This window comes from Rhineura floridana, chromosome 11 (assembly GCF_030035675.1).
Source record: "Rhineura floridana isolate rRhiFlo1 chromosome 11, rRhiFlo1.hap2, whole genome shotgun sequence".
Lineage (NCBI taxonomy): Eukaryota > Metazoa > Chordata > Lepidosauria > Squamata > Rhineuridae > Rhineura > Rhineura floridana.
Window position 1 is genome coordinate 45,864,857 of NC_084490.1, and position 13,775 is coordinate 45,878,631.

At 43.5% G+C, this 13,775-nt stretch overlaps 1 protein-coding gene across 2 annotated transcripts in view; it reads right to left on the bottom strand.

Annotated features, from left to right (window-relative positions):
- The window catches only part of NPEPPS (aminopeptidase puromycin sensitive), a 97,623-nt gene extending 85,343 nt beyond the window's left edge, over nucleotides 1–12,280 (bottom strand). The window contains exon 1 of one of the 2 annotated variants that reach the window (XM_061587999.1): nucleotides 11,839–12,280. In XM_061587999.1, the coding sequence (XP_061443983.1) occupies nucleotides 11,839–12,096 (258 nt within the window). In that variant the 5' untranslated portion in view covers nucleotides 12,097–12,280. Of the gene's footprint in view, nucleotides 1–11,472 lie in introns of both variants that reach the window. The other variant, XM_061587998.1, reaches the window with a different exon arrangement.
- Nucleotides 12,281–13,775: the final 1,495 nt, after the last annotated feature.

The following is a 13,775-nucleotide window of genomic DNA, read 5'->3' on the forward strand; positions in this document are numbered from 1 at the left end:
AACAGTGCCCTATGGCACCCCATATAACAACTGCCAAGAGGCTGAAAATAACTTTTCAATATGACTGCATGAACTCAGCCATGTTTATTCAATATTATTGTTGGTGTGCTAAGTTGCTTTGGGACCAATAATAACAATAACAACAATAACAGACAGACAGGACTAGAACCACTGTAACACAGTGACCCAAATTCCCATCCAACAGAGCTGGTCTAGGAGGATACCATGGTCAGTGGTATCAAAAGCCACAACAAGATTTAGAAGCGGGAACAAAGTGGCCCTCCAGATGTTGTCAGACTCCAATTCCCACTGACCCCAGCCAACATGGTCAATGGCCATGTATGATGGGAGTTGTAGTCCAGCAATATTTGAAGGGCCACAGATTCCCCATTCCTGCTTTAATAGTTAGCCTTTAATTACAAATATTTTATAAGACACCATATTTCATATTCTATCTTCTACTGACATTCTACTGGAAATAGACTTTTATATGTCAGCAATCTGTGTGGAAAGAGTTTCTAAAAATCAACTAGCTGTATTAAAGTATGCACATCCCTGTGTGAAAGACATCCACAGATATCAATGCATAGCTAACCCCAATTTCTTACCCCTATGGGGTCTCAATGCATCCCCAAATGTGTGCAGAAAGCCCCATTTATCAACAGGTGCAGTAGTATATGCGGTTATTTTCACAAGTTATCTAAATCTGGGCCAGAACTTATACATTATATGGAGAGAACTGGGAAGGGTGCTTTGTCTTCTGCTCACAGAGTGAGCAAGAATGTGGATGAAAACTAAATAATCCGCCACCAAGATACAGGAATTGCAGAAAAGAGCACTGAATAGGACTGCCTTTGAAAAATACTTGTAAACTATAATGGGTCCAGAATACAGTGGCTAGACTCTTGATGGCGTTGGCCAGAAGAATCAACCTACATTTAGCATAAACTACAAGTGTTAATTTACAATTTGTTCCAGGCCCAACTCAAAGTGCTTTGAACTTTAAAGCACTCAACAACCTTAGCTTAGGATATATCCTTCTATATATTCCCTTATGCAATACGCTCTTCAAAAGAGGTCCCATTCCCTCATTTATGAAAATGTGGATGAGGACAAAGATCTAAGGGAAGCAGCAGGATGTGAAGACTAGGAGAGCAAACAGATGAGTAGCAAACCCCCTCAGTAATTTGTTACAATCCACCATTGCTCAGAGCTTCAGTCAATGCCAGGCATCTAACCCTCCCAATATATTAAGACAGTGACTAAGTTATTCATTCTCCAAAAAAACTTGAACATTAAACCAACTCCCACCCAAGAACAAAAAAGCAGAAAAAACTTGGTAATATCACACCTGTGAGTCTAGGGCAAGCAACTACATTATTAGGACTTATCTAGGCAACCACATTTTCCCACGGATTTACATCCAGTGTGGCATTACACTAGCCAAGCAGTAAACGGCTAATACAAAATAAAGCAACACCCTTCTCTGCTCAAGACTCCTATTAATTTTTTGCAGGAGAAGAGTGCAGTTCAGCATTTAGATAAGAGATTGAGAGTCTCTATCAAAGTGAATTCCTATGCAAATGTTGTTCTTAAACTTGTATAACTGCTTGGCTAAGTTCAGCTAATTATAACATTGCTGACACCAGGAATTTAGAGATCTGAGGGCCAAATCTGCAAAGATCTGGAAATAATGGGCCAACAGGCTAGACATGAATACCAAGAATTTCAAGGTATCCTGCTTCAAATATTGGAACTTGCAAAAGAGAATAGATACAGTACTTTAGGTTTGCCCAAGTACTATGGTATACTTAAAGATTTTTTTTTCTTTAAAGAGCAGTGCCCCCACCAACATAACACAGTCTTTAAAAGTCTCCAGAGGATCAAGACTCACTTGATATGTGACATAGGAAGCTTCAGCTCAAGAAAAAGTTCAAAGCTCATTTAAGTGTGTGGAACTAGCTGTGTGGTTCTTTTGATCCCAGCCACTACCCTAGCTACTGAAATTTGTAGAGTCTCAGTTAACCACTAGGAGAAACTTACTACCATGTTAAAATGTTTGACCTTCAACAATTGGCCAACCACTACAAATATATTGTACACATACAAAGCTGGTGAATATCTTAAACAGAATGAATTGAAACACAAAATCACCTTATCAGCATGATCCACAAACCTGGCAAATACTGCACAAGCAAGCTATAAAAAGCAATAGGCAGGCTAAACTTTACTAAGTACAGCAGGATGCCCTTCAGCTAAACTAGAAGACCAGTGAGACACTGCAAATGAAGAAGTTTAAAAGATTCTTCTTTTGTCTGACCTTTGAGGCAGAAGATGGCTTCCGCAGAATAGGTAAGCAGGACTTTTTTCCTGACAGCTTATACACATAGCAGAAACTTAGTCTATTGTAATTTGGAGAATATTACAGTAGGGCCCCACTTTTTGGCACCCCGCTTTCCGGCATTCCACTAATACAGCGGCGCCAGCGGGGAGATCAGCTGTAGCGCAGGGAGCTCCAGCTGCTGCGCTCCAGCTGATCACTGTCAGCTGTAGTGCGGGGAGCTCACACACTACAGCTGATCACTGTCAGCTGGAGCACAGCAGCTGGTATACAGTAGAGCCCCACTTTCCGGCAGTTTTTGCTTTTCGGCGGGGGCCTAGAACGTAACCTGCCGTATGAGTGGGGCCCTACTGTATTTTACATTTGCACACAAAGTCAGCACTATACCCAGACACTATACTCTCAAACACAGAGCACTTTACACCATTACAGTGCTTTGGTTCTACAGGCTTGCTATATAGTTTCTGTGTCAAGAGGTCAGTTTAGCTTATCTGGCCCAGTATTGTTTTGCAACAGCTCTCCAAAGACTCAGGCAGAGGTCTTTCTTAGCCTTACTACCTATTTAACTGTCCACAACTGACCATGAAGTTAGATACCTCCATCTTCCTTCCCTAACTCACCCCTACACATTTATTCACAGCTACTATGTATTTATCCAAACAGAAAGGTCTTAACTGTTTCAAAAAATATGTTCAAGGCAAGGGCTGCAGCAAACCTCTAGTGGGAGGAATTCTACAAACACAAAAAAGTTAAACATTCATGACCATTAGATGTCTAAACTTGGCCACAGAGCTGGTAGAACAACAGGGTGCTCTCAACTGGGCACTGAGAAAGGGGCAGATTCTAGGCTTATGTTGAACACAATACTCTTTGGGTTTTCTAGTTTATGGCTTAGCTTACTATCAAAACCAATAATTGTGGTTACCATCAATTCATCGTTCCTCCAAGTCCTTCAGCACGTGCAAAGGGGCATTATTCTTCTCAACAGTTTTTGCAAGAAAGGACAGCTGCATCTCACTCCTGCTGCCACCTCTCCTAAAAGCCCAATGGGAATGGAAAGAAACCTCCTTTCCTCTATCAAGATGTTTTCGTGTGCGTGTGTGCAGGAAAGGAGATTTCTCTCCCACAAATAGGGCTTTCACGTAAGGTACAGGAGTGCTCACCAATAGGAAAAAGGTACTCACCACTAAGAGTTTACAGAAACTTGGCTGTGTCACAAGAACGGAAGTGTAACAAGAATATTTTGATTTCCAGGAAACAAAGAATATCTTATCAAAGAATGGGCCCAGAGAATTTCTACACTTAGCATAAAAACTGCACTTTACATCACAATCATATGTAAAAAAAGGTTTTACTGTTGTGATTGTGTTGCTTATATTTCATATAAATTGTTTAAATGCTGTAAACTGCCATGGGAAAATACTGTATTTTGAACAACAGCTAACTATTTAAATAAATATGCATATCTACTCAGAACTCCCATTAACCTCACTGGAACTTATTCCTAGGTAAGTATGTACAGTATTGTAGCCATAATAAGTTGCCTTATCCACACAGAATTGAGTTTTCATGGTTCTTCATCACATAACGAGAATGATGCACCATGCTTGTAACATGTCACCTAGACAGGGAAGTATTTTCTAGCTACCTACAAGCTTAGTCACCATGTTATATTATTATCAGTGTATGCACTAACTTATTACACTTAAACAAATTGTAGTACTGGATTTTTCTTCCTAACATGCCAGGTTTCTCAAGTAGAAAAACAAAGTTGTGCCAAAATAAAAGGCTGCAGATAAAGTGTAATTCATTTACCAGCCTTCAAAATTATGAGGCTTGCTACAGTATCAATATCAATCAAATATCTTATCAACTGATCAAATATAGTTTCCTGCTCTCTGCGGTTGGCATGAATACAAGTGAGCTGTCACTGAGGAGTAGATACAAAAGGTTCCATTTAAAAGTTTATATGTTTGGGCATCTAGTGTCCTAAGAAGAGATTACAAGCACCATTTAACATTTCTTGTTTGAGACTAAGAGCATAAGGTGTCACCAATGGAAACTCTGTGCCAACAGTTGAACTCCTATTACAAGTCTCTATCACTGATAAGAGTATTGACCTTTTACTAATCTGGTGCTTAAAAGTGGTTGGTTAACATTATGGTTTTCAGTTGTTCTATGGCTGTACATTGATCATGTGAAATAGCAGAGGAAAATACACTTTCAAGACAACAGCTGCAAATGTTTCCTTCAACATTAACTCCAAGTTACTCAGGTTGCAACATTTTATTATTTTTTATTATTAACCTTTGTATCCCATGTTCTATGCAAGGAGTTTAGAGCAACATGTGCAGGGATTTATCCTAACAGCCCAGTGAGATAGTGACTGGCCCAAGGTCATGCAATGTGCTTCACAGCTCAGTGGGGATGTGAAGCCAGGTTTCTCAGTCAAAGTCCACTACACCACACTTGCTCTCTTTTAACCTTCAAGTGAGAAAATATTTTGTCCCAGTTCTTAGCCAGTATTGCTTTACAGCTGTACAGGCAGTCATTTATGCTTTCTCTCAGTTTCAGGCCCTTCAGGTTCACAAGTATCTCAATCATTTTAAGAAACTCAGCATTGTTAAGCCAGGTTTGTTTTTCATTTGTACCCACACAGAAAATTATAAGCTCAATAGATATTATAAGTTATTTCCATATAATTTTGATTCCCTTAAAACATTTTCTAGTAAGAGTTTTAATCAAATTAAGCACATTGACTACAACAGAATTCATTCAACGTGTTAACATTCCTTTTTCTCATTCATCTTCTCTACAATTCTTTAAAGAAGGCCCACTGTATATTAGTTCTATTTTCCTTCTGGGGACTTGTTCAAAATCACCAAGTGCATACAGAGTCAAATATGTAACTTGAATCCAGGGCCAAGACACACTTTAGACCAGTGTTTCTCAACCTTTTGCAACCTATGTCCCCTTTTAGCTAACATAAAGATCCCATACATCCATAATGCCGAACTACACCCATGATGACGTGCAAATCACGTAGTAAGTTGCATATAATCTTCTTACCTTTCAAACATAACATTTCATACTTTTATATTTTAATATTGTTAATCATTTACTTACATTGTACATATTTTTTTAAAAACACCCATGCCTCCCCCCCCATCGTCATACATCCACTGGCACTGTGTTGGACACTGGACCATCTTACATGCTGCTAGCATCTACCTAACCACATATTCTGACCCTTATACAACTGAAGGAACATGATAAAATACAGCATAATGTTTTGTATATATTGTTCCTTAAGGTGATTCAAACTGCTTCCAGGATAAATAAACATAAGGACAACTGTTAGGAATAGTTCAGAAAGTAACTTAAATAAACTAACGCACATTCAGGTTCCTGAAAGGTTATCTCAAGATACTCTAGAACAATAATTTCAGGATATCCCCACCATTTCCACCAACTGTGAAATGGTACTTGATAAGGTCATACTAGTCATTTACATATCACATTAATTCTCAACAAACTGCCCATTTCACAAGTATTAACCTTCAGCTATTAGAAACATGCAATGTTTCTATGCTAGGGCTCAAACAAGGAGTAATGTTATCTTTTATTTTAAACATGTTATCATCAGCCACAGACTCCAACACTTTTTGAAATAATTGTTACAAGTGTCAAAAGCCAGTCACAAAGTGCTAGAATAATTGACTTTACATCAAGGAAGTAAGGAAATAATTAATATGCTGGTTCAGTCTTGGCTATCTCCCATCCTAATTTAACAGCCACCATTTGCAAGTGTTACCACACCTACTGAACGCCACATTTTCTTGAGAAATCTTTTTTTATTCAGCTGCACTGGTGGCTTGTTTATAGCCTCATTCTCTTCCCTCCCACCCATCCCCCTTCAACACACATACCACAGTCCACAGTTAACTTGGAAATATGCACACCATTCCCTGCTTGAGTTATTTTCAAAATCAGAATCATTTTAACAACTTGCATTCCATTTCACTGTAAATTGTCTCCATGGTATTTACACAACAGGCCACCTTTCAGTGTTTTCTAAGCTCTGCTCTGCTTATGTAGCCAACCAGCTTCCCAAAACTCTTCAAACTGAAATTTTCTCTTGCTGAGTTATGGGCAAAACATTTTTTCTCCAACCCAAACAATTTGGGAACTGACTGGACACTGCTCTCTTAATAATGGAGATTAACCTGCCCTTTAATATCTATAACCCTCATTGCCAATGCTGAATTACCTGGTCCCTACTGCCTTAGTACGAACTTTCTAGCATTGAAGCACTCTGAACAGAACTAATTTTGATATTTCAGTACCATTCTGAACCAGAAAAAGTCCCAGGTCCCCACTGATCCATCTGTCTGATTTAATGCTGAAATCTAAGAAATTGTTCAGTCATAGGAAATATACATTTTCCCAGGACTGGTTAAATAGCATGTTTAAAATATAAAAGCACTGCCTTCAAGTCAATCCCGACTTATGGCTACTCTATGAATAGGGTTTTCATGGTAAGCGGTATTCAGAGGGGGTTTACCATTGCCTCCCTCTGAGGCAGGGCCTGCTCAGCTTGCCACAGCTCACAAGCCAGCCCCTTCCTTGTCCGCAACTGCCAGGTGGGGGACAACTGGGCTCCTTGGGACTATGCAGCTTGCCCACGGCTGCACAGGTGGCAGGGCACATAACCCCTGAGCCACTCATTGTGTGGGTGATCTTTAGCTGGCCCTTTACACCCAGGAGACACAAGCGGGGATTTGAACTCATAGACTCTGGATTCCCAGTCAGGCCCTCCTCCCCACTGTGCTATACCATCTTTCCAAATGTGGATCTAAAAGCCAACTACTAAAAACATAGTGCAAATACACACTATGGGACACTAACTGGGGTTTAAATGAATTGTTGGAGATTGCAATTTTAGCTAAAGGAGATACAGAACTTCTATTGCTTCTGTTTCTTCCCTGTCTATGACACAATTCTAACCATGTCTAATTAGAAGACAGTCCTGTTCAATTCAATGGGGTTTACCTCCTTGTGAAACATGAGGTTAAGATTGGACTAAGTTCCATTGAATCCAGTGGAGCTCACTTCTGATTAGACATGTATTGGAATGCAGCCTTGAAAATGGAAATGGACTGCCTTCAAATCAATCCTGACTTATGGCAACCCTATGAATAGGGTTTTCAAGGTAAGCGGGATTCAGAGATGGTTTATCATTGCCTTCCTCTGAGGCTGAGAGGCAGTGACTGGCCCAAGGTCACCCAGTGAGCTTCATGGCTGTGTGGGGATTCAAATCCTGGTTTCCCAGGTTGTACAACACTCTAACCACTACACTACACTGGCTCTCGGATTGCAGCCTTAGTCACCTGTATTCTTCAACAGTGCCTTCAAGGTTCTCACCAGTCCCAGAAATTCTCTCCAATTTATCATACTGTCCTCCCTAAGTCTAAAGCACACCAGCAGCTTAACTAGTTTAGCATACTCTTTTGACCCAGTCATGCCCCAGGGGACTTAACCAGTCTTACTCATGAAGGATTCATTATTAACGACAATGTTTTAAGAACTCTTCATGACAAAGAGCTGTGTTACAAAGCATGGAGGCTCTTCCTGGTATCTTAAACTGTACCTTATTCATCTGAATGATCTCGGATGAGGAAACAGCCCAGGGAAATCTAGCAATATCTACATTTCTAACACATTAGTTTCACAAGAAAAATGTTCTGTTTTTTAAAAATATCAGGGTTTTATATTGCACAGACATTTCCTCAAATAGGCTGATCTCTGATTTCAATGACCTATCAGCCATCCCATCTGCATTTTAACTTTGTGCAGAAACTTTACCAAAATATCACCCCACTGTTCAGCTCACTTAAATAAATAGTCCCATTTCTAAGGAAAACTAGAACAATGTTTCCACAATACTGAGAAGAAAGCCAAATATACTGGTCAAAACTCTATGTGACTTCAAGAACCAAAACAGCATCAACAACACAAATACACATACTTCTTTAGGCTTTAAGTAATAATAATAATAATATTAAATTTATTAGTCGCCCATCTGGCTGGATGTCCAGCCACTCTGGGCGACGTACAAGATAAAAACAATACATTAAAACGTTAACATTTAAAACCATAACAATAAAAACCTAACCCACCCCAAAAGCCTGCCTGAAGAGCCAGGTCTTCAAGGCCCAGCAGAAGCTCATCATAGAAGGGGTATGGCGGAGATCATTTGGGAGAGAGTTCCACAGGGTGGGGGCCACTATTGAAAAAGCCCTCTCTCTAGTCCTCACCAGTCTAGCTGTTTTAACCGGTGGGATCGAGAGAAGGTCTTCTGAGGCTGATCTTGTTGAGCGGCATCCCTGACGATGCTGGAGGCGCTCCTTCAGATAGACTGGGCTAAAACCGTATAGGGTTTTAAAGGTCAAAACCAACACCTTGAATTGGGCCCGGTAAACAACCGGTAGCCAGTGCAACTCCTTCAGCACTGGAGTGATGTGATCTTGCCGGCGGCTGCCTTTAATCAGACAAGCCACCGCATTCTGTACCAGTTGCAGCTTCCGGACCGTTTTCAAGGGTAACCCCACGTAGAGCGCATTACAGTAATCTAGGCGAGAGGTGACCAGGGCATGTACTACCGGTGGGAGCAGATGGTTGGGAAGGTAGGGGCACAGCCTCCGTATCAGATGGAGTTGATACAGCGCCGCCCGGCTCACAGCCGAGACTTGAGCTTCCATGGTCAGCTGGGAGTCAAGAATGACCCCCAGGCTGCGGACCTGGTCTTTCAGGGGCAATCGTACCCCGTTGAGCACCAGGTCCACATCCCCCAGCCTTCCCTTGTCTCCCACAAACAGTACCTCGGTTTTGTCAGGGTTCAGCTTCAGTTTATTCCTTCCCATCCAGCCACTCACCGACTCCAGGCACTTGGACAGGGTTTCTACAGCCAACCTCGCTGCAGATTTAAATGAGAGCTAGAGCTGCGTGTCATCCGCATACTGATGACATTGCAGCCCAAATCTCCTGATGATTGCCCCCAGCGGCTTTATATAGATGTTAAACAGCATCGGGGAGAGGATGGAACCCTGTGGCACCCCACAAGTGAGAGGCCAAGTATCCGAAACCTCATCCTCCAATGCCACTCTTTGGTACCTACCAGAGAGGAAGGAATGGAACCACTGCAATACAGTGCCCCCCACACCTAACCTCTCCAGGTGGTCCAAGAGGATAACATGGTCAACGGTATCGAAAGCCGCTGAGAGATCAAGGAGGACAAGGAAGGTGCATTCGCCCCTATCCCACGCCCTCCTCATATCATCTACCAAGGTGACCAGGGCTGTTTCAGTCCCATGTCCAGGCCTGAAGCCCAATTGAAATGGATCCAGATAATCCGCTTCCTCCAAGTGCGCTTGCAACTGTTTTGCCACCACCCGCTCAATCGCCTTGCCTAAGAATGGCAAATTTGAGACTGGGCGAAAGTTGAAAGTTAGGAGTTTTGCCCTTTGGGAATGTAAGGCAATGAATGAAGTTTGATAATAGGGTTCCTTAAGAGATACACAGGGAAAGAAAGTGTGGTACAAGAACACATACAAAGATGGAAGTAAATAACTCTCCTTGCATCACTTTCCTAAAAAAGTTCTACTCACCTCCATTCCTAATAGTAGGCAGACTACCTCACAACCTGAAATTTGCAGGCACAAACTACTAAAAATACACACTTCATTCCTGTATCTTTCAGACCACACAAAAGCCCTTCTGATGAGCAAGGCTCATTTGCTGGTATTATTCTCTATTAAGGAAGTCATTAAATGGAAAGAACCGAAAGTTCCCATCTCTTACCAAATGAGCCCTAAAGGGACAGTCTTGCACATATGATTCTCAATATGTCACTCACTGGCAAGAGGCTTTCTCAGGCTCACCACTCTAAAAAGTATAAGATTTCCAGTGACAGTTCATGATCCTAACTCATCCCAGAAGAAGACATGCCAAACTCATGGTACTCTCCTCCAAAATTCTGAAAATCTAAAACAGTATTACATAATGCCCAATCTTGAAATCATTTCCCTATAGATTTCACACCCCTGGAGTCCAAGGGCTGTCCTCTAAATCAAGGAGAGAACACTCCAATTTCAAATCCCGAAGACTAAGATAAGAAAACACAAAATCCTATATTAAATGTTCCCATCCTGAGAAAAACAGCTTCCCAAAACCTATAGGACTTCCAGACCAAGAGAAAAACTATCAACAGTCAGGATTTCTCGCCCCATTCAATCCTACAAGAATTCATCCACCCCTTGTGAATTAAACTTCCTCAACAGAACTAGAAAATCTCTGCTCCTTGAAGAAGTCAGAAGGCAGCCTCCCATCTTAGAGAACGTGTCCTTCACTCCAATGCACACACAATCCCACGGAAGTTTCTCCCAATTAGAAAATGTATTTCCTCACAGTACTCAAAGAACATATCCTCCTCTCTCAGCAATGGCAAGTATTCTTTACCACTCAGAGAGGCCCACCCCAGTCATGTATACACAATACAAGATCTCAAAAGAGCTGCAGCCACCACCCTTCTCAGGCTGCTGTCCACCAAAAGTTAACATGGTCCGGAGTGATGACTTCCCAACACCAACTCATCAAGGGCCAGTATCCCCTAAATCCCTCCTTTTATCCCCAATGTACAACGCACTCGCCAAAACCCTTCTTCCCCTCTTACTCATGCACCTTCTCCCATCCTTACTCTGCAAGTCACACACCCGCCACTTACTCCAATTCTGTCCATCACGGAGCTATCTCCTCTCCAGGCGTACATCCCCCTACCAATCACCTGCCCGTTTACCCTAGCCCCATTCTTATCTTCTCCCTGTTGGGGCCGCCAACCACTCCCCACCTTCCTCCCCAATCGCACCTACCTTCCCCACACCGAGGCCCTCCAAGTCACGTTCCCATCACCATCACCCGTCCTGAGCCCTGCGCTCCTCATCCTCTCCTTCCCCCCGCCCAGTCCACACATGCATCCCCTCCTCCACCACCCCTCTTAGTCCAGTCACCCAGACCCACACACACACATATGCCCAACCCACCACCACCCGCGCCCAGCTACCGCCCCGCATTACCTCCACGGCGGCCTCGAGCTTTCCCTCGAAGGTGAAGTCGATAAGGTCGGGCTTGAGACAGAGCCCATAATTGATGGGGCGCACCTCGGCCGGGAGTCGCTCAAAGGGCCGCTTCTCCGGCATCGCAGCAACGAGACGGGAAGAGGTGGTGGTGGTTGAGAAGGAGGTGGTGGTAGGGGAGGAGGCGGCGGCTGCTGAGGCGAAGGGGGAGGCCCAGCGCGAGCGCGCACTGAGGGGGAGGCGGCGACCCCCCACTGACAGAAGGCGGATACGGAAAGGAGAAGAGAGGGGAGGAGGCCGCGCGCGCCGCGCCTGGCCCGACCGAGAGAGAGAAATGAAAAGGGCCTCCCGCGAGCGAGTGCTGACCTGCTGCAGGTCCTCGTCCTGCTGCTGCTGCTGCTGCTGCTGCCACCCTCCCTCCTTAGGCGGCCACCGATGGAAGGGCCTCCACTGCGCATGTGCGCCCCAACTTTCTCTCCTCCCCTTAGTCCCGCGCCACAGAAAAGCTGAGAGGCGGAGGGCGCTCGTGCTATGACGCACGCGCGGCAGCGCCTGCGCGCAAGAAGACGCTAACGCCGATAAGGCGCCTGAAATCAGGCGCGCAAGGAGATGTCCATGAGCCATTTGAATCCCCCCCTCTTTCTCTCTATGCCCAAGCTTGTCTTGTACGGCGAATAAGGGAAGGGGAGATGACAGCTAACGCGAGTAGCGGAGACGTCAGCTAGAAACTGAAGTGGGAGGGAAAGGGAATTGCCGTGTTCGCGCACGCGCGTTGCAATAGAAAAGACGCTACTTTGCTGAGAGAAGGGAGGGGTGATATGGAGCGGATTCCTGTGTTCCGCCGGCGAGACAAGAGGAAGAAATGCGGCACACGCGGGTCAGGTGGTGCTTTCGCTCTTCTCTCAGCTGTCTCCAGAGAGCTTAGTGCGGGTGCTCCTCCCTTCATCTGGAAATCTCTGCAGAAATAAAAAGCAAATGCAGAAGGAGTAGCAACGCAACGGAACGTTTTCCAAAACACACACCCGCGCCTGCAAAAATATACATTAGCAAAAGCATAATTAATAAAACCATTAATGTTTAACTGCGACAACAAATTAGGTATTAAAGGAGACTTTGGTTTATCTCAAATTTTGTTTTACATATTCTGAGTGTGGGTGGGTGCAATTTTATATTTTGGTATTATATGTGCAAAATCCAGCTGAGTATCGCCAGGGCCTGTTTTATGCTGAGTTAGGTACTTTAGACCTATTGAAACCAACAGGTTTAGGTATGCCTATCTCTGCATAAGATTGCAACATTAAAATCTCATTGATTTCAAAGGGAGACTCGCAACCCAGTCGTGTATATCAAGGATAGCTAACACCTGCCCTTGCGGTCTAATATGGCCCCAACCACATACACGCCCTGACTCCACTGATTTTGGCAGCAGCAAAAAGATTTTTTAAGTATATATATATTATATTTATTTATTTATATTTATTTATTAAATTTATATACCGCCCCATAGCCGAAGCTCTCTGGGCCGTTTACAACAAACAAAACCAGTAACATACAATTAAAAACCACATATCATCAATTAAAATAAGTTAATTATACAAAAGTTAAGACAAAATTAAGCACATGTTGAATGCATATTAAATACTAAAATGCAGGAATGTTAGAATGCTAAATGCTAAAAATGCTAAAAGCTAAAATGCTAAAATGCCTGGGAGAAGAGGAAGGTTTTTACCTGACGCCGGAAAGATAGTAATGTTGGTGCCAGGCGTATCTCATTAGGAAGAGTATTCCATAATTCGGGGGCCACCACTGAGAAGGCCCTTTTTCTTGTCATCATCTTCCGGGCTTCTCTCTGAGTAGGCACCCGGAGGAGGGCCTTCGATGTTGAGCATAGTGTATGGGTAGGTTCATATCGGGAGAGGCGTTGCATCAGGTATTGTGGTCCCATGCCGTGCAAGGCTTTATAGGTTAAAACCAGCACCTTGAATCGAGCCCGGAAACATATAGGCAACCAGTGCAAGCGGGCCAGAATCGGTGTTATATGTTCGGACCGTTTGGTCCCAGTAATCAGTCTGGCCGCTGCATTTTGCACGAGCTGCAATTTCCGAGCCATTTTCAAGGGCAGCCCCACGTAGAGTGCATTGCAGTAATCTAATTTAGAGGTTACTAGAGCATGGACAACTGAAGCAAGGTTCTCCCTGTCCAGATAGTGGCGTAGCTGGGCCACCAGCCGAAGTTGGTAGAAAGCACTCCGTGCCACCGAGACTACCTGAGCCTCCAATGACAGGGATGGTTCTAAAAGAACT